This window comes from Eubalaena glacialis, chromosome 4 (assembly GCF_028564815.1).
Source record: "Eubalaena glacialis isolate mEubGla1 chromosome 4, mEubGla1.1.hap2.+ XY, whole genome shotgun sequence".
Classification (NCBI taxonomy): Eukaryota; Metazoa; Chordata; class Mammalia; order Artiodactyla; family Balaenidae; genus Eubalaena; species Eubalaena glacialis.
Window position 1 is genome coordinate 40,565,459 of NC_083719.1, and position 19,419 is coordinate 40,584,877.

The 19,419-nt window shown below is 36.0% G+C and overlaps 1 protein-coding gene across 3 annotated transcripts in view; it reads left to right on the plus strand.

Annotated features, from left to right (window-relative positions):
* Nucleotides 1-19,419, plus strand: part of ITGA1 (integrin subunit alpha 1) — a 216,502-nt gene that overhangs the window by 173,480 nt on the left and 23,603 nt on the right. For all 3 annotated transcript variants that reach the window (XM_061189246.1, XM_061189244.1, XM_061189245.1), the window contains 7 exons: nt 1,746-1,876; nt 5,916-6,082; nt 7,485-7,621; nt 9,590-9,700; nt 11,530-11,739; nt 13,888-13,968; nt 18,899-18,975. In XM_061189246.1, the coding sequence (XP_061045229.1) occupies nt 1,746-1,876; nt 5,916-6,082; nt 7,485-7,621; nt 9,590-9,700; nt 11,530-11,739; nt 13,888-13,968; nt 18,899-18,975 (914 nt within the window). The remainder of the gene's footprint in view (nt 1-1,745; nt 1,877-5,915; nt 6,083-7,484; nt 7,622-9,589; nt 9,701-11,529; nt 11,740-13,887; nt 13,969-18,898; nt 18,976-19,419) is intronic.

The window sequence follows — 19,419 nt, forward strand, 5'->3', positions numbered from 1 at the left end:
ATTTCTTTTGTTCTTGTTTTAAATTTATTGTCAGTTAATGGCTCTAATACATAAATGTAACTTTTTCCTACATGAGAAAAATGTCCATTTACAGAAGTGTTTCATGCATTATAAAAGTCAAAGAGTTTAAAGGAATTCTTCTAATGTAGTTGTCTGTTTTTAAGTAACCATAGTTAATTAGGCATTGAACAACTACTTGTAAATAAAATAGAATTCACTACTTTTCTAGCTTGTATAACATGAAAAGAAAATCAGAACATCAATTATTTCGCTTTACAGTTGACTGTTCTTCGGTTCTGTAGTCAACAGAATTCTCAAAATATATTCATGTCTTGCGAAGTTGTGCTTAATTTTTCATAAAGTCATAATGACCTTAATAGTGAAACAACAAAATAAAGGGCATATTTCCGTAATGACACTCCTATCCATTTAATAAGTGATTTGCTTCTGTTAAAAATCTGCATGGTATTTTGTAACTGGAAATAGGCTGTATTAACTATTGGGGCATGATGGAACCAGGAACTGAAGGAAGGAGTTTCTTTCTTGTGTTCTACCCCTTTATTCATTCAGTTTCAATGCCTCACATTTAATGGAGTGGCATTTGCAGTAGAAAAAGAAGGATTTTTAAGTCATTAGTAAGTAGACTAGATTGCCATAAGCAATTAATTTTGTAAAATGGTGGTAAATCAAGGTGCAGCTTTAAGCAACAAAAACAATAAAGAATATTAGAGTTGAGTTTGTTTAATTATTGGCAAAATGCTTTCCCAAGGATGGGTGAGGATGTGCTCATTCATTTCCATGGTAACTAGAGGTGCTGCTTGTGTATGGAATGATCCAGATTCAGACTGAATCAAGTCCTCCAGAAACAGTGGGGCCGATAACTCCTGATTTTTTTTGCTGAAAAAATAAGGAAATAATTTCCACTGAGCCACAAACATTTAAGCATGAAAAATGTTTCCATCTGGTTGGCCTTATTTTGCTTCTTATTTTATGATATTTAAGTGGAAAAACAGGAGGATAAGGAGATCCCGAGTTTAGGGAGTGTCTGTCAGTCGGGTCTCCCTGCCATCAGGGTCTATTAAAATATTATCAGCTTGAACCCAAGCTAAGTCAGGAAGTACAGATGTCAAACATATTATGTATGGTAATGTGCACAGATCAGTCTTCGAGAACTCCATATTCATTGTGCCTTCCCAACATTGTAGATACATGTGAACGAAATTGAGTCTATTATGCTTTTGACTTTCAGAACCACTTTTGACAGACAGAAAAGACTGCATATTGAAAAATGTATTTGATAGCATGTATTATTTAGACCCAGCCTCAAAGTTCAGTGAACCCCAAACTGACCCTAGGATAATTTTGTACTCCCCCTCTTGCTTGTATGATGTGTTTACAGCACCTTTAAATATCTCTGTGTAATGGAATTGAACAGGAACTAGAAAGTAGAGCCAATTACTCATAATGTTTTCCTTGAGGATTGGACAAGATGACGTTATATAACATTTTCCCCTCTCTCTGGTGTCAGTAACCCTGAAATGATTTTGTCTGCACTATAAAAAGAATATCCTTTGGGAATATCTGAGTAATTCCTCTTGTCTCCACATGAGGGGCCTCTTGGGCAGGTTTCCAAAAGATCTCTAATTTTAATTTTTTGTTAACCATTCCAAGTTCTCAGATTTATTTGAAACTGTTTTTGTAGAGACTCTTCCGACATTAAAAACTCTCTGCTGGGATTTTCACAGCGTATTCCATCAGGGGGAGATGGCGAGACACTGAAATTTTTTGGCCAGTCTATCCACGGAGAAATGGATTTAAATGGTGACGGTCTGACTGATGTCACTATTGGGGGCCTTGGTGGTGCTGCCCTCTTCTGGTATGTATTTGAATAACATCCAATTAAAATGATAATATTTTCCAAATAGTTCCAGAGCTCAGAGTATGATTAGAATTTATATACCAAATGTCTGTTTCTTTTTGTGCTCCATTGTTCAGATAAAAATTATGCAGTTTGGGAATCTGAGAAGTTCATAAATCTTAAAAATAGAGAAACCATATTAAAGGAACAAATAGAATCAACTCTCAATTGGGGTATCTATTATGTAATTGTCACTAAGATAAGGATTCTGCTTGGAGGGAAGCATAGGGGAAAAGTGAGCCTCACAGGATGTATATAAACAAGAAACTTTCCCTAAATTTAAGTTACTTACAAGCTTTTAGCTCTTCATTCATTTACCTAACACATAGAACTAGACATTTGTGCACCATTGTCTGATTATGTTTACATTGTTGGTCAAGCATAGAAGCATCTACAGTAATATCTTTTCTCAGCCTTTAAGATGCCTGCATCCCCAAATTAATTTCAGTTAACTGTAAAATCCTCATCAATCGTCAGATATATTCATTAATACCATTTTATTAATTAATTAACTTATTAATAAAATAATTTATTAATTAATAGCATTAATAACTAGCTTTAACTAGTTAATAAGACATGATTTCAAAAGGGTTCTATTTGAAAAAAATGTGACTAAAAAATGTCAATAATCTTAACGAGAAATTTGTGTGATAATTTTGAAAAATGTTGCAAACTTTGTTAAGACATATAAAGGAAGGATTTAATAAATAAAAAAATATTTATGCCATGTGCCTTGATGGAAAGTCCACATGTTGATTCTTTCAAATTAATCATTAGTTTAGTGCAATTCAGATAGTCTTTTGCCAAACTTTATGTAGAAGGATAGTAAAGAAAATTGTGAAAGAGGTGAAGATAGAGACTGGAAAATATGACTTTGTCATAATTTAAGATAATCCTTAAGAAATAATGGTCAACTAAAAGTTGTATACTAAACTATACAGAGTAACCATTATGTTTTTTTAAAAAAATTTTTAACTGTACAGTAGAGGGAAAGGAAAACTGAAAGGTGATGCCTAGGAGGGGAGAATGCTGGGCAGCAATGGCTGTGACTTTTGGGGGAGCCCACCCGAAACCAAGGCTCCAGACCAGAAGTCACCAGTTTCGGGAACAAAGAGAACATTTAGTTTTTGTTCGAACTGTTAATCCTGGATTAATTCATTAGGATAATCTTTACCCAGAAATATTTATTTTATTCACCCTTGTGCATTAAAAAATATACATACGTTTTAAGGATGATTTTTATTCTCCAGTTTTGTCTCAAGGGCTTCTTACGAAGCCCTGAAAACTTGTTTCTGGCCTCTCCTGCCCACAGTTAAGGCTTTACCATCGAGGGGCCAGAATGACAGACTTGGGTCCCTGTCGTCGCCCAGCAAAATGGACTAAACCAGTATACTGCAACGTGAAGACCAAGATTTTCAATTCTGAAGGAGGGATTGAGAGTGGATATGGATGGCAGGTGATAAACATAGGCCCACCCAGCAGTCAGGGACATCCAGGAGCAGATGGGAGAACCCCATCCTGTGGGTAGACTGAGCCACAGACGCTGTAAAGATCTGCGTGGGACAGAGAGGAGATGTGGGTTGGGGAGTGGTCAAGGCAGCCTCATGCCCAGAGGATCCAAACTTCCAAGCGGGAAACTAGACACGCTTATTCATTCATTCATTGCTGGTGAAACAGTAAACTGGTTAAAACCCATTAGCAGGCATTTGTCACTGAAGGGTTAAAAAGCCTTAAAATGTTCATACTTTTTAATTTTACCTCCTAATAATTTTTTAAAGATATAATCTATGGTTAAAGATGTATGGTCTTTAGAGTAATCACAGTGCTGTAAGTTATAGATATTTTTTTAAAGAAGGTAAGATAAATATCCAGTAACAGAGGTTTGAGTAACTAGATTATGGTTCATGCATATGTTGGAATCGTATACTGCCATTAACAATAATGTTCTCAGAAAAATAGAATATTGGAAGGTTGTTTATTATATTATGTTTTTAAAGTACTTTTGCTTGTATATGTATATGGGCCAGTGTGTGTGTGTGTGTGTATACTTATGCATGTATGTGTGTGTATGCGTCTCTCTCTATACAGACATACATATATATGTATATGAATGGTGATTGCTGTTGAATGATAGAATTACAACTGATTTGTATTTTCTTTGTTTCCTTTACTATATTTTCATATTTTCTATGCGTAAATTGTTTTAAAAGAAAAATAACTATAATTTTTCTTTTAAAACGCAAAAGCATAAGCAGGGACCTATGTGTTCATAAGATACCTAGCTCTAAAGAGCCAGTCTGGTTACAAGGCAGAAACCAGATAACAGTGTTCAACAATTATGCTGGCTTTATTCTAAGGCATTAGCGTCAAGCTCCATATACTCTGCCTAATTTGGTATTACTCTGCTCTCACTTCAGATTACTGGAAATCACTGGGCTTTGGAATTAAAAAGACTGGGTTTAAAATCCCAGTTTTGCCCTCTGAACAGCTTTTGACCTTGGATAAAATATACTTGATCTCTCAGAGCCTCAGTTATCTCACATATAAAAGAGAGATAATAACATGTCTTGTTATGAAAGTTAATTTAAAATTTAAATGAATAATAAATAGCATGTGGGGCTTCCCTGGTGGCGCAGTGGTTGAGAATCTGCCTGCCAATGCAGGGGACACGGGTTCGAGCCCTGGTCTGGGAAGATCCCACATGCCGCGGAGCAACTAGGCCCGTGAGCCACAACTACTGAGCCTGCGCGTCTGGAGCTTGTGCTCTGCAACAAGAGAGGCCGCGATAGTGAGAGGCCCGCGCACCGCAATGAAGAGTGGCCCCCGCTTGCCGCAGCTAGAGGAAGCCCTCACACAGAAACGAAGACCCAACACAGCCAAAAATTAAAAAAATAATAAAATAAAATAAATTAATTATTTTAAATAAATAAATAAATAGCATGTGTGCCTAGCACAGCGCTTCAAATGCTATTCTGCTTCTTCTCAGAAACAGGGACAAGGCTGAACCTACAAGAAGAACAGACAAGTATTATAGTGCAGAAACGATGTCCACGGGCCTCTGGGCTCTTTCCAGATTGGGAACAAACTCAAAAGTGCCGAAAATATGGTTTTGGTTCTGAGGTTGCACCTGGTTGCTTGGTTTTATCTCTTTTCTATCATGGGCAATATGGATCTTTGGCCTATAAATTGTAGGGGATGAAAAATAATTTTGCCTTTACCCTTCTGAGTTCTTGGCTGAGACGACTGTAGTAAAAGAAGACAAATAAGAAAAAAAAAAACCCCAGAAGTTTATTAACACGTATACCTCATGTATACATGGGAGATCCCAGGGAAAAATGAATAGCTTCCCCAGGTAGCTTAGCATTCACACTTAAAAATCATCTTAATAGGGGAAGGGGAGGGGGCTGTAGGCCTCAGGGGAGAGTAAATGATTTTTTTAGGAAAGATGAATAGGCCCTTAGGAGAATAGATGGGAGGTAGGATGGTTTGCAACAAAGTTTGTCTGGGTGTGGTGTCCACTGCAACCTCCTGTCTTGTAATGAGTCAGTTTTCCCTGGTTGATGAAACTCCTGGGTAGCGATTTATGACAACTGAGTTTCTTTTGGAGGATCTGTCTTTAAGCAGGTGAGTAGAGTTCAGAGAAAGCCTCTCCCTGCATTTTTTGTGCTTTAAGTGCCTGCAGCTCAAAATCAATATACCAAAGTGGCATGTTTGGGGGTGGCCTGTCCTAAACTCCTATAGCCATATTTTAGGGTCGCATATTCTGCTACCCTTCAGAAACCGAAGCCTAACATGGTTCCAGAATAACCTGGGTGCCTTCAGAACATCAATTACAATTTATTCTATATCAAAGATTCAAGAGGGAAAGGAGTCCTGAGAGCCCATACTGTATACAAAGAAGAATCCTCTTGGATGCACTCACTTTGCACTGCCAAAATGATGGCATGCGTTAAATGTAAAAATGTGTGAGTCATCACCATGGCTTATGTATTTGCAGGTCCCGAGATGTGGCTGTAGTTAAAGTGACCATGAATTTTGAACCCAATAAAGTGAATATTCAAAAGAAAAACTGCCGCGTGGAGGGAAAGGAAACAGTATGCATAAATGCCACAGTGTGTTTTGATGTGAAATTGAAGTCCAAAGAAGACAGGGTTTACGAAGCTGGTAAGTGTGGTATATACAGAAGCACTTTGGGGCAGGAGGACAATGTATTTGCTCCCGCATGATGAAATCCAGTCAGATATTTTTTTTTATTTCCCTCGATGATAGGAATCTGCACATCACATTTGCCCCTGCAAACATGTTGAACCTTGAAAAAAATTCTATTGCAGAAGGAATGGGTTATGGAACCCAGTAAATTCTGGAGCAGAAACTACATGCTTATATTTGGTGGCCTTCCACAGCTGGATTCCATATTTCCCCTCTGGCTCTCCTATTGACTCTGAACAGTCAAGTGCTAAAGAGAGAGAGAAAGACAGAGACACCAGTTGAGAGGTAGAGTTGGAAACTGGGCTCTCTCCAGTAAGACTGGTACTGCAGAGGACCTGACTGCCCAGCCACCCTACCTTCCTGAGATTCCTTTGTTCCAGTCAGGAGATGACCCTGGTTTTTGAGTGTCAGACAGATTCCGTGTGTGTTCTCAGGCACATCACATCAGTCTGGGTATCCCCCTTTTTCCTGCACCCTACAATTTCTAAAGCGGTTTTTAATGATATTGAAACATGTTGGAGTCAAAACTATGAAGGCCATTGGCTGCCGAAGAGTAATTTACTCTGCAAACCAAATACAAGTAGAATGAGAAAACCCCCTAATCCTTAAAATCTATTTTTCTAAATTTGTTCTACATGTGCATATTTATGATCTGCAGTGGACCTCTGACTGGAAGATAAATGAGGTATAGGAATGTAAAATAACGATTAACACTTTCATATGCAACATTATTTGTCTTATTTTTGTATAGTAATTAAGCAATCAAATAAGAAAGATTGTTGCCTTCATAGAAAGTATAAGGTTTAACTTGTTTTGCTCATTGTGGTATACTTATTTTGTTAAACTTATTTATTAAGCTTATATTATTATATCCTTTGAACATAGTCTAAAATGACATTTTTTATAAAATAGGTTAAAATGTCACTAATGTATTTTTTTCTCTATTGAAATACAACATAACGAATATTCTAATCAGGGCTCCAACATTTCTACACTAAAAAAAAAATTGAAGTGAAAACCCAGTAAACATAGGTATGGACAAGAAATTAGGTGGTATGTGGGTGTGTGTGTGTGTGTGTGTGTGTGTAAGTAAACATACATATACATTTTAAAATAAGTGTAATTAAACATTAAAAGCCTTGTGAACTCAGAAAGCAGTTCTGTAGAGTTCCTCAAGGTTATCTTCATGACTGCAAATACATTGTATTACAGTAGTATGGATGTGCTGAATAACAGAGAACTTTTGTCGACTGATTGCCCAAGAGATTTTTCTGTAATGTTAATTTAATGAACTGGATCATATGAAAATCACCTGAAATGAACATGTCTGTCAATTATTCTTTTTTCATTTTTATAGATATGCAGTACCGTATCACACTAGATTCTCTAAGACAGATATCACGGAGTTTTTTCTCTGGAACTCAAGAGAGGAAGATTCAAAGAAACATCACAGTTCGAGAATCAGAATGCACTAAGCATTCCTTCTACATGTTGGCAAGTAAATCATATATAATAGCTGCCTTGTTCCAAATCAAAAATAAAATATAGATGTCTTATTTCAAGTCAGTCAATCTTACTTTTATTTCAAAGTGCAAATCATGAATTAAAACTTTGTTCACTTTTATCAGAAAATCACAGGTCTGATTTTGTAATTTCCAAATACATTTCATAAAACTATCTTTCATCTTCCGTGTGTATGCTACCAAATATCCATATATTATGGAACATTAAAAGGCACAGTACACCAGTTGATAGAGACCTTGTATTTCATTCATTTATTCATTTCTTTCATTCATTCATTCATTCTTTCAACTTGAAAGCATCGTTGAACTTTTGTGGGCCTTGTCCATCAGAAGTGCTTAAATGCCCTGAGGGGAAACTGTTGGGCCATATGCATTCCGGGGTCTGTTCTTAGCCACTGAACTATGTGTTTCACTCTTTGACTTTAGATTAAAGGAAAAAGATCTGGTATTTTCTATCATCTGTGGACTTTGTGCTACCTGTTCCTGTTTTGGTGGATGAGGGAGCCTTGGAAAGCAAATTATTAACCTCTAGAGATGGCTGATAAGCCAGTTTGAACCATTTTAAATGTATTTTATTGGGTCACTGTGTATGTGGGACAGGAGTTTCTTAAATATTTTCTTAAAATGTACATGACACTAAAGAAGAAGAAAAGCAGAATGGATGTACTGAGAAAACACTGATTTTGTTAATGGAGATTGAGTCTTAGAGACTTGAACATGATCTTGGAATTTTAAATGAAATAGGCCTATTTGCCCCACCTCTGACTTATTTCTGTATTCTTGATGTATTCATCTTCCATATTTTGAAGATGTTGTAGTCAGGGGCAGGAAAGTGACAGAAGACATGCATGCTGGTGTGCCATGTTTACTCTTCCTCAGCGATTTTCAAGTCAATATTCCCCATGACATATGTCAAAATAAGCTTATTTGGTCAACATTGAAATCAATTTATGATTAGCAAAATAAAAATGGAGGGATTTTTTATTTGTTTCATCAGAATTGAACATTTAGGAGTTAGAACTTGGATAAAATTTGAAAAGTCATGAAACCAGATTTGGCAGTGCCTCCAACCTGCTAAATAATCACTGTAGTATATGTTTCTCCAAAAATTTAGTATCTAGCTATATCTAGGCACTGGGATTAAAAGGAATGAACTAGTTTCAAAATTTCCAAAATTCTTCTGGATTTTAATGGATACTTTAACATTTGTTCTGGAGTCAGCTAGGATGGAATTTGTATCCCAGCTTCCTCACTTTCTGAGTAATTTTGACAAAGTGGTTTAGTCTCTTAGAGGCTCAGTTTTCTATCTGTAAAATAAAGAATGTAATTAGTATGCATCTTGGAGGATTGTTGAAATAATTCTCAATAATGTGTATAAAGCTCATAATTCTGGACATGTCATGAATGATGGCTGTCACTGATGATAGTATAAACAATGTTGATCACATCCATATTATTTTCATATCATTTCACATATAGAATTCTTACAACTCAAGGTATATATTATATTAATGAAATGCAACTCAATTTAAAGAAGGGTTGCTCTCTTGAAGTTGAAAGACTTTCCTATAAGTATTACACAGTGATTTTTAGCTCGAGGTCTCAAGAGAAAGGATATTATTATGTAAGTAGCTTTGAGGGGTACATCCTGACATGGCCAAGTACGACCTATCCATCATTCCAGCAGGCCCATCTGAGAAGCTGGACGTGAGTCAACTGGTCACAATAGGAAGCCTCTGCGTTCTAGCAGCGTCCCTTGTCAAGGCAGAAGGGCGGTCTCTGTCCAGTGAAGCAAAAGCCTGATCAGGTCATATGTCAGATCAGGTACATAAGAATGTCCAGTGAGCCTGGCCCACAGGGCAGAAGAAGGAAGCCATGACAAGGTCAGAACATCCAATAAATATGATGCCGGTAACATATTTTATGTTTTCACCTCTAGGACAAGCATGACTTTCGGGACTCCGTGAGAATAACTTTGGATTTTAATCTTACCGATCCAGAAAATGGGCCCGTTCTTGATGATTCTCTACCAAATTCAGTACATGAATATGTAAGTCAGATTTTTTAAAATTCAGAATACTTATTTGTGGATATATTGGGGGAAAAAACTGAAACATATAAACAGATGTACACACAGACGCCTAAATCAATTATATTATTTAAAAAAAAAAAAGAATTAAACTCTTCTAGAGTTTTCCCAATTCTTCTAACTTCCTACGGTTGGAGTTTAAGGGAACTTATAAATGACACCTATTTTTATCGCTCCTAAATTTAGGACCAATCAAAAGAAAGACATGGGTTGGCCAGTTGGAACTCCCCTTTATTACTAATGAACACTGGGTTGCAGGGCATGGTTTGGGTATAATGGGTGTCCTCCTACGGAGCCAGGCGTAGACCACAGGTAACCAAATAGGTCATCAGCAGTGCTCAGCAATCTCAGGCCAGCAATCTCGGGCCTTCCCGGGGGCCCACCTTGTAAAACTTGCAGAATGGAAATATAGATGTATGCTTCCCATGGGCTCACCGGCCCAAGAGCAGAAGAGACAGGAAGGGACTGAGCTGTGTTCACCTAGTTTTTGCTTCCAAATTCACAGAGTCTACTGTCCCACCCCTGAGAAAGAGTGAGTGAGTGGGTAAAAGGATGGGATCACAAGTGTGGCACCAATGGAGGGATCACTAGTGGTGGAGAATTAGCTTTCCCCCGCACCTATCTTCTGCTTTCCCTTCTCCCTTCCAAATATATTTATTGAGTGTCTTATATGTACCAGACAACAGAGCTTACAGTCTAACCTAAGAAATAGGTATTAGGTAGTAATTAAAGCACATGCTCTGGAGAACTTCCAGAGCTCAGCGGGAACTTCTGCTAGACTGAAGTGTTAAGGGGCGCTCCCTGGAACTTATGACATTGCATTTGAGACCTAAAGCCTAGGAAGTGGAAGAGCAGTGGTCCAAGCACAGGGATACGTACAAAGGTTCTGAGGCATAAAAGGAACTAAACTAAAATCACTAGCACAGCTGAAGCTGAAGAGCAAGGGCGGAAGGTCATGTGGGATGAGGCAGGAGGCACGGGCAGGAGCCAGATCACCAGGACTTTGTGCCACTGCACAGATTTTAAATGTTTTTGAGGAGCCATGGAATGCCATTGATGGTTTTACTTGTTCACTGATAGCACTGGATTTTTTTTTTTTTTTTTTTAAGGATTACTTCAGCTGCGCAGTGGAGAATGATTGGAGGGAATCAAGAGTGGGTGTGGGAGACCAGTCAGGAAGCTGTTACTTTAGTCTAGGGAGGAAATAAGATGGGTTGGACTAGGGGTGGTGGTGGAAATGGAGAGGCAAGGAGAGTTGTGGGAAGTATTTAGAACAGCCATAGAATGGACTGTTCTTGGTGATGGATTGGATAAGGGGAAGGGCTTAATGAAGAAGAGGAGTCAAGGGAAGCTCCCAGTTATGTGGCTTGCTCATTTTCTACCCTCTCGACTGAGGCTATTATGATCCTAAGTATTTGATTCTTTTAAATGGAAAGTCTCATAATCAGAGGTGAGTGTTACAGTGTTCTCTCATAACTTTGGCTCGTAGAGTACTTGACTTATTTCTTTGAAACTGTTCTACTCTGGCAGATGAAAGCCATTGAAAAACATCTGTGAAAACTGTGCATTCCTTAAAGGAATGGAAGAATTTATAACCAAAATTAAAGGTTATGATTTTCCATCAATTACAGGAACAACTGTAAAAATTCCTTATGATTTCTGCAGTGAAATCTATTCTCTTTATGATTTTCTTCTTTTGGCAGTATGTCATTTCTTTTATGCAAGTTCATAGGTAATTTTCAATAATGCCTAGCTAAAGTTTGAAAAATGTTTTTCTGTGAATATTTCAGATTCCCTTTGCCAAAGATTGTGGAAACAAGGAAAAATGTATCTCGGACCTCGTCCTGGATGTCTCCACCACAGAAAAGGGCCTGCTTATTGTCAGGTCCCACAATGATAAGTTCAATGTTAGCCTCACAGTCAAAAATAAAGAGGACAGTGCCTATAACACCAGAACCATAGTGAATTATTCTCCAAATCTAATTTTTTCAGGAATTGAGGTAAACTTTTAGTTTTGCATTTATTTATTCTTGTAATACTCACATGTTGAACCTACTTTTCGTACTACTGAGGTAAATTTTTATTACATTGATTTTAGAATAGAAAGTATTTTGTACAAAATTAGTACTCACTGACGGTGAAAGGACCAAGATTTTTTTAAAAGCTTTTTTTGGATATATTTCTTTAGAGCTCTACGACTCTTCTTGGATTCAGTATGAGGAAAGGATCTCTGATATACCAAAACTTTATGCTTCACAGAAGCCTTATACCACTGAAATTGAGACTGAGTCAAGAAAAAAAATAAACATAACACTCAAAGTCAAAACAGTTTAACAGAAGGGCAGAGAAGGAGTAATACACGTGCTGAACAATAACAAAAAATTTACATGCAAAAAAATCAATACCATTCCCTACTTTTTCTATGCACAATCCTTACACTGGCAAGAGAGTTGTATTAAATGATTATGTCTCATTGTCATGACAGAAGGTTGTTTTGGTTTTTGTTTTGTTTTGTTTTTTTTGGCCATGCCACACAGCTTGCAGGATCTTACTTCCCTGACCAGTGATCGAACCCAGGCCCCTGGCAGAGAAAGTGCCGGGTCCTAACCACTGGACCACCAGGGAATTCCCCAGAAGTTTTTTATTATTTTGGCAAAAACATACTTTGCTTTTAATTCTGATCTCTGAATGAATTCCCCTGAATTAAAATTCAGTATATATGAGTTAGTAATATATATAATTCATATTAAAAGCAAATACACTTATTATAAACAATATTAAACACTTTAATTGTCTAGTTTCTATAAATTCAGATTTTCACTGACATTTCGCTCCATTTATTAGGATATCACTTAGGGACATGATACTAAGATAGGCTTTAAAAATGTCCTATATTACTACCACCTATTTTATTTTATAATAATAAACATTTATTACTGATATGTACTATTCTAAGTTCTTTATAGTTTTTTTATTTTATTGAAGTATTGTTGATTTACAATATTGTGTTAATTTCTTCTGTACAGCAAAGTGACTCAGTTATACACATATATATACATATTCTTTTTCATATTCTTTTCCGTTATAATTTCTCACAGGATATTGAATACCCTGTGCTATACAGTCGGACCTTGTTTATCCATCCTATACTACCACCCATTTTAGATTCAGGAAAGAATGTTAATTAAAAATCCAAATGTGCAAATTGATGCTGGGAAAATATTACCACTGAATTCTTCTCAGAAAAGAGGACTATATTAAATATCATTGTATCTTCTTCAAATGACTTCATGGCCTTGGCAGAGAGGCAGAGCTATGAAATCAACAAGGCCTCTCTTCTCCTTCTATTAATAACAACAATAGTAATAATAATAATGGCAGTCTTTTCTTGAGTCATATTATGCGTCAGAAACTGTTCTACAAGTTCTACTTATTCATAGTTATTTAACTCTCATTAATTCCTTTGTATGTAGGTATTATTATACTACAGAGATTCTAAGATAAACCCCTTTTTTCACAATTTAACATTTCTGTAATTGCATTTTACAATTGCTATGTTAATTTAACAGGCAGCATTATTGTTTCCTTCTTATTGGTATGTAAAATACTGGTGAGTCTCATATTCAAGGTCATTTTCAATTTGATGAGATAGAGTTCGACTAACCCCACTTGACAGAAAATCAGGCCCAGAGAAGTGAGGAGTCCTGACAAGGATAAAGCTAACAGTGGTAGAGTCAGAGTTTAAATGCTGGTGTTTCCAGGTCAGAACTCAAGCTCTTACCCACTCCTCCAGTGACGACCATTCACTGTGGGCTTCCATGTGTCAGTCCAGTATGTGTGGGTTATTTTGTGCAGCCACCTATTCACCCTGTGAGGTAGATGCTGTTAGTACTCCCATTTTTCAGTGGAAGATCTAGACAGGCTGGTGTGATGCACTTCATCCTACAGCCATCCTTAACCAAAGTGATGTTTTCACATTTCCATGGGCTGTGGGACAAGTGATCCCAGAATGCTGTGACTCTCACAACTATACTGAGAAACAAATCCTAGCAAAGCAGTCTAAGGCTCAGCTGGGAAAATTCTAGACCATCAAGCTCAAGTATTTCACCTGCGTGTCTGCTCTAATTCTGTTTACTTTCTCTTCCTAGGCTATCCAAAAAGACAGTTGTGAATCCAATCGTAACATCACATGTAAAGTTGGATATCCTTTCCTAAGAAGAGGAGAAATGGTAAGCAGATTATAGAAAATACAAGTGGCAATTGTATATGAAAAATAATCTACTCAAAGCCAAATATATAAATCCTTCTAGTGGTAGTTTAGGATGACATAGATGAACAAGATTGAATTCAAAATTGTGAGATCTTGAAATCAAAAGGCAATTGTGGCATGGGTCAAACTCAAACACCAGGACAAAATTAAGAATTTTTACTCTACAGCTTATATGATAAATGCAGCTGGGAAATTCTGGTATTAGTGTCACCTATGTAGTAGGCTTTTCTACTGTAGGAACAAGAATCTTTCAAACCAGGTGGTTTAGAACTTTGTATAGAAACTCTACTTCCATTTCTCTTTTTTTAAAATAATAACCTCACTGAGATATAATTCACATACCACAAAATTCACTCATTTAAAGTTCAATGGGTTTTAGTATATTCACCAAATTGTGAATTGTGTACCATCACCACAATGGATCCTAGAACATTTTCACACCCTGCAAAGATACCCTGTATGCATCACTAGTTACTGCTGTTTTTTTCCTCGATAACCCCTCCATCAATCCCAGGCAACCACTAATCTACTTTCTTTCTCTATGGATTTGCCTATTCTGACATTTCATATAAATGGAATCATATGATATGTGGTCTTTTGTGACGGGCTGACTGGCTTCTTTCACTTAGCGTAATGTTTTCAAGGTTCATCTATTTATCAGTAATTCATTTTTTTTTAATATCCAAACAATATTCCATTGTATGAATATATCAAATTTTATTTATTCCTTTATCAGTTGATGGGCATTTAGGTTGTTTCCACTTTTTTGCTGCTATAAATAATATTTCTATGAATATTTGTGTATAGGTTTGGTATGGACACATGTTTTCAATTCTCTTGGATATAAACCTAGGGGTGGAATTGCTGAGTTATATGGTAACTAATGTAACATTTTGGGGAACTGCAAAACTGTTTTCCAAAGTGGCTGTACCATTTTACATTCCTGCCGACAATGTATGAGGATTCCAATTTCTCCACATTGTTGCTACCTGTCTTTTTATTATAGCCATCCTGGTGGGTGTGAAGTAGTATCTCATTGATGTTTTGATTTGCATTTCCCTAATGGCTAATGAAGTTATATCTTTTCATGTGCTTATTGGCCATGTGTATTTTTTTTTTTTTGAGTAATGTCTATTCAGATCCTTTACCTATTTTTTAATTGGGATGTCTTTTTGATTATTCGGTTATAAGAGATCTTTGTATATTCTACATGCAAGTCTCTTATCAGAAATGATTTGCAAATATTTTCTTCCATTCTGTAAGTTGTCTTTTCATTTTCTTGATGGTGTTCTTTGGAGCACAAAAGTGTTTACTTTGATGAAGTCCAATTTATTTATTTATTCTTTTGTCATTCATGCTTTTGGTATCATATCTAGGAAGACTTTGCCTAACCCAAAGTCACAGTTACTCCTGTTTTTTCCAAGAGCTTTACAGTTTTAGCCCTTATATTTAGATCTGTGATCCATTTTGATGGATTTTTGTGTATGGTGTAAGTAAAGAGTCCAACTTCATTCTTTGTGGATATTCCCACACCATTTATTGAAAAGACTATTCATTCCCCCATTGAATTGTCTTGGCACTCTTGTTGAAAATCAGTGGACCATTAACGCATGGGTTTATTTCTTGTATCTTTGTTGTATTTCATTGATCTATATGTCTATCTTCATGACAGTACCACGTTGTTTTGATTACCATAGCTTTGTTGTAAGTTTTGAAATAAGGAATTGTAAGTCTTCTAACTACGCTTTCTTTTTCAAAATTGTTTGGCTATTCCACATCCCTTGCATTTCCATTTGTATTTTAGAATCAGCTTGTCAGTTTCTGCAAAAGAAATAAAAAGCCAGCTGGGAGTTTGATGGGTATTACATTGAATCTGTAGATCTATTTGGGGAGTGTTACCATCTTAAAAATATTAAGTCTTCTGACCCATGAGCATGGGATGTCTTTCCATTTATTTAGATCTCCTTTAATTACCTTCAAAACTGTTTTGTAGTTTTCAGAATACAAGTTTGCATCTCCTTTGTTAAATATATTTCTAAACATTTTATTCCTGTTGATGCTGTTTTAATGGAAATCTTCTTTTAATTCATTTTCAGATTGTTTATTGCTAATGCATAGAGATACAATTTTTTTTTCATACTGATCTTTTATCCTGCAATCTTGCTGGAATTATTTATTAGTTCTAATAGTTTTTTTAGAGGATTCCTTAGGATATTCTATATATAAGATCATGTCATCTGCAAATAGAGGCATCCTTTCCAATCCAATGCCTTCTATTCCTTTTTCTTACCTAATTGCCCTGCCTGGAACCATACTAATTGAATAGAAGAGAGAAGAGTTCTTTCATCTCTTTTTAAAGAAATATTTGTGGGCTTCCCTGGTGGCACAGTGGTTGAGAATCCACCTGCCAGTGCAGGGGACACGGGTTCCATCCCTGGTCTGGGAAGATCCCACATGCCGAGGAGCAACTAAGCCTGTGCGCCACAACTACTGAGCCTATGCTCTAGAGCCTGTGAGCCACAGCTACTGAACCTGCATGCCGCAACTACTGAAGCCCGCGCACCTAGAGCCCGTGCTCCGCAACAAGAGAAGCCACCACAATGAGAAGCCCGTGCACTGCAATGAAGAGTAGCCCCCGCTCGCCGCAACTAGAGAAAGCCCATGCACAGCAACGAAGACCCAACACAGCCAAAAATAAATTAATTAAATAAATAAATCAAAAAATAAAATAAAATAAAATAAAAAATAAAGAAATACTTGTTTCCATGAACAGCAGAGAATAATTATCTCATTTAATGATAAACATGGTATTTGCATGTATTTTCAGTGAAGGTTGCTTTTCGGTATGAATATTTGCTCCTTATTCACTATTGAGTTAAGGAGGGAAATCTTTAATTCATCAAAATGATTAAAATAAGAAGGTATTTTATTTACTTGACATAGACTTAAACAAAAAAAGAGAAATACTATCCCAGTATTTATTTCAACTTTCTTAGATTATAATATTTTTATAAGACTTCAAAATAGATCCCTGACATCTTTAACACACATCCTAAAAAGTTGACAAACACTGGTTTGGACATCTGGAAATGGCAGATGTCTATCTATAGTGAAATCCTTAATGACAAATTATCTATAACGAAATCTTTTAGCTCTTCTTTTTGCAAATGAGAATTCAAAAAGGCCTTTCCCCTTAACACATGTGGCATGGTTACTAGTGATTTAGGATACCAACCACGAATCATAATAATTATCATTAAATTCAATAAATATTTTCTATGTCCATTTTAGCTTATAGAACTAACTAGATGTACCAATTTACTTTTGGAACCCCATCATAAAGTCTGTTTCTTGACTATCTCAAATGAAATATACTGTGAATTTGCATTCCTTCCCTATAAATCTATAAAATACACATCACTTCTGAAAAAAAAACACTCCTAATCCCTCTAATTTGACATGGAAATAAGGAATGTCAACTCATGTCTACTCCTTCCTTTGACCACTTCAATTAACCTTGGAATTATCTCTATTTCCTAAAGAATACTGATATACCCTCTGTTATATCCCAATCATTGGAGACATTAATTGAAATCTTAATAATTTCTTAACCATCTCTTCCTTTCTTTAGCAATTCTTTGGTGCTTAGGGCAAAAGCTTTACTCAGAGTGTTTCATTGTTGTCAGTAGAGAGATGGAAAGATAACGTGCAAGTAATTTTTACATGGGCTTTACACTTAGAATATATTTTTAGATTTGCAGTGTAAGCATTTCAGAATCAGATCAATATGCATAGGCAGCTTCTTCAGCCCCGCTTCTCTGCTAGTCTCTTCCCTCCATCTGAAGACTCATCGGGAATGCCAAGACAAATGTCCAGGCCAGTCAGAGGGCTAAGGACAGTCAGGGAAAAAGGAGCTCACTGAGAGACTCTGGCAATCTGACCCACCCAATAAAGCTTCTACTGGAATTGTGATTACTATTTCAAAGCAAGAAGAAAACTATAGCGCTTCAGATTCTTAGAAGAACTGTTTTTTTAAAAACTAACTCAAAAAAATATGTGGGAGAAGAAAATTCCACACATTAAAGTGTACGACCATGCAAATCTCAAGATCCCTGAATTCTAGTCACCCCTTCTATAAATGGTGCCTAAATTGAATAAAAGAGCTTTAAGTATCAAATCTTGTCCAGTCACAAAGATAAAATTTTAGGTAGCGTTTATTAATTGTACATTTTGAACTATTAATTTTGCTGGCCCAAATTCCAAAATACCTCAGTTAGCACATTATTGGGTTTGTAAGCATTATTATGAGGCCTCTTGGACTAGAATTCTGCTGATGACATATTTCTTCGACGAGTAATCTAGTTTTTGTTCTGCCTGTTGGTGTTTATAAAGAGCCATGAATTACATAATTCATGTGCTCAGGCATAGTTTCTCAAAAGTAAGTTACTTCCTGTATTTGAGTGTCAGTAAAACAAAAACACTTTCCAGCTTTTCTTGGATATTGTTTTAATTCTGCAATTTATAAACAAAACTCACTGCTTTTTTAAGTTATGATCCTTATAGTTTACTTTAAATAGCCAAGCCTTTTATTTTGTTTTATATTGTTTTTGTTATTCCTTAAAGGTCCACAACTTTTTTATACTATCAAATCAAGGGAATTCAGTATGTGTTCCCCTATTTTATAATGGATAGATATAGATGGTTGCTGGTACTTGAAGTTTCCATTTTAAAGAGGCTTTAATTATGACCATTTCATAATAACATTGTTTATGATTGTGACCTGGTAGACAATGGTAATATGATAAAATATCATTTATATAATTTAATGTTTTAATCAAAGCAAACATTCTACTTCTTTATCTGTTACTAAAGATATTTTTATTTTATAGGTAACATTCAAAATATTATTTCAGTTTAACTCATCTTATCTCATGGAAAATGTGATCATTCATTTAAGTACAACAAGGTTGGTTCCTATGTGTGCATGAGTGTATGTGTATGCATGCATAAAATTTCTTTCATGTATTTAAAATATTTTGTTGTATAGACTGACTAGAACTTCTTACAGCTTTTATGGGATCAGTAGAAGGCAGTGAACCCCTTTGCTTCACAAAAACATCCTTATGAATAATCAGCAAAATAAAGAATTTTTCATTTAATAGACATAATACACCTAACTGGATTAAATCATTGGTTCTATGAGCTATAAAACATGTTGTACTCACACGTCACTTATATCTGCCAAATTGCATTTAAATCCGTTTAAAATTTTACAGGCTTTTCTGATTTAAAAACTTTTACTGACTGCCCATCAAGGTCAACTGAATCATTAGAGGGACTTAAAGTTTTATGATACCCTTTTGTAGTTTAATAAATTTTGTTCAAATCAGTCAAAGCTTCTGAAATGGCG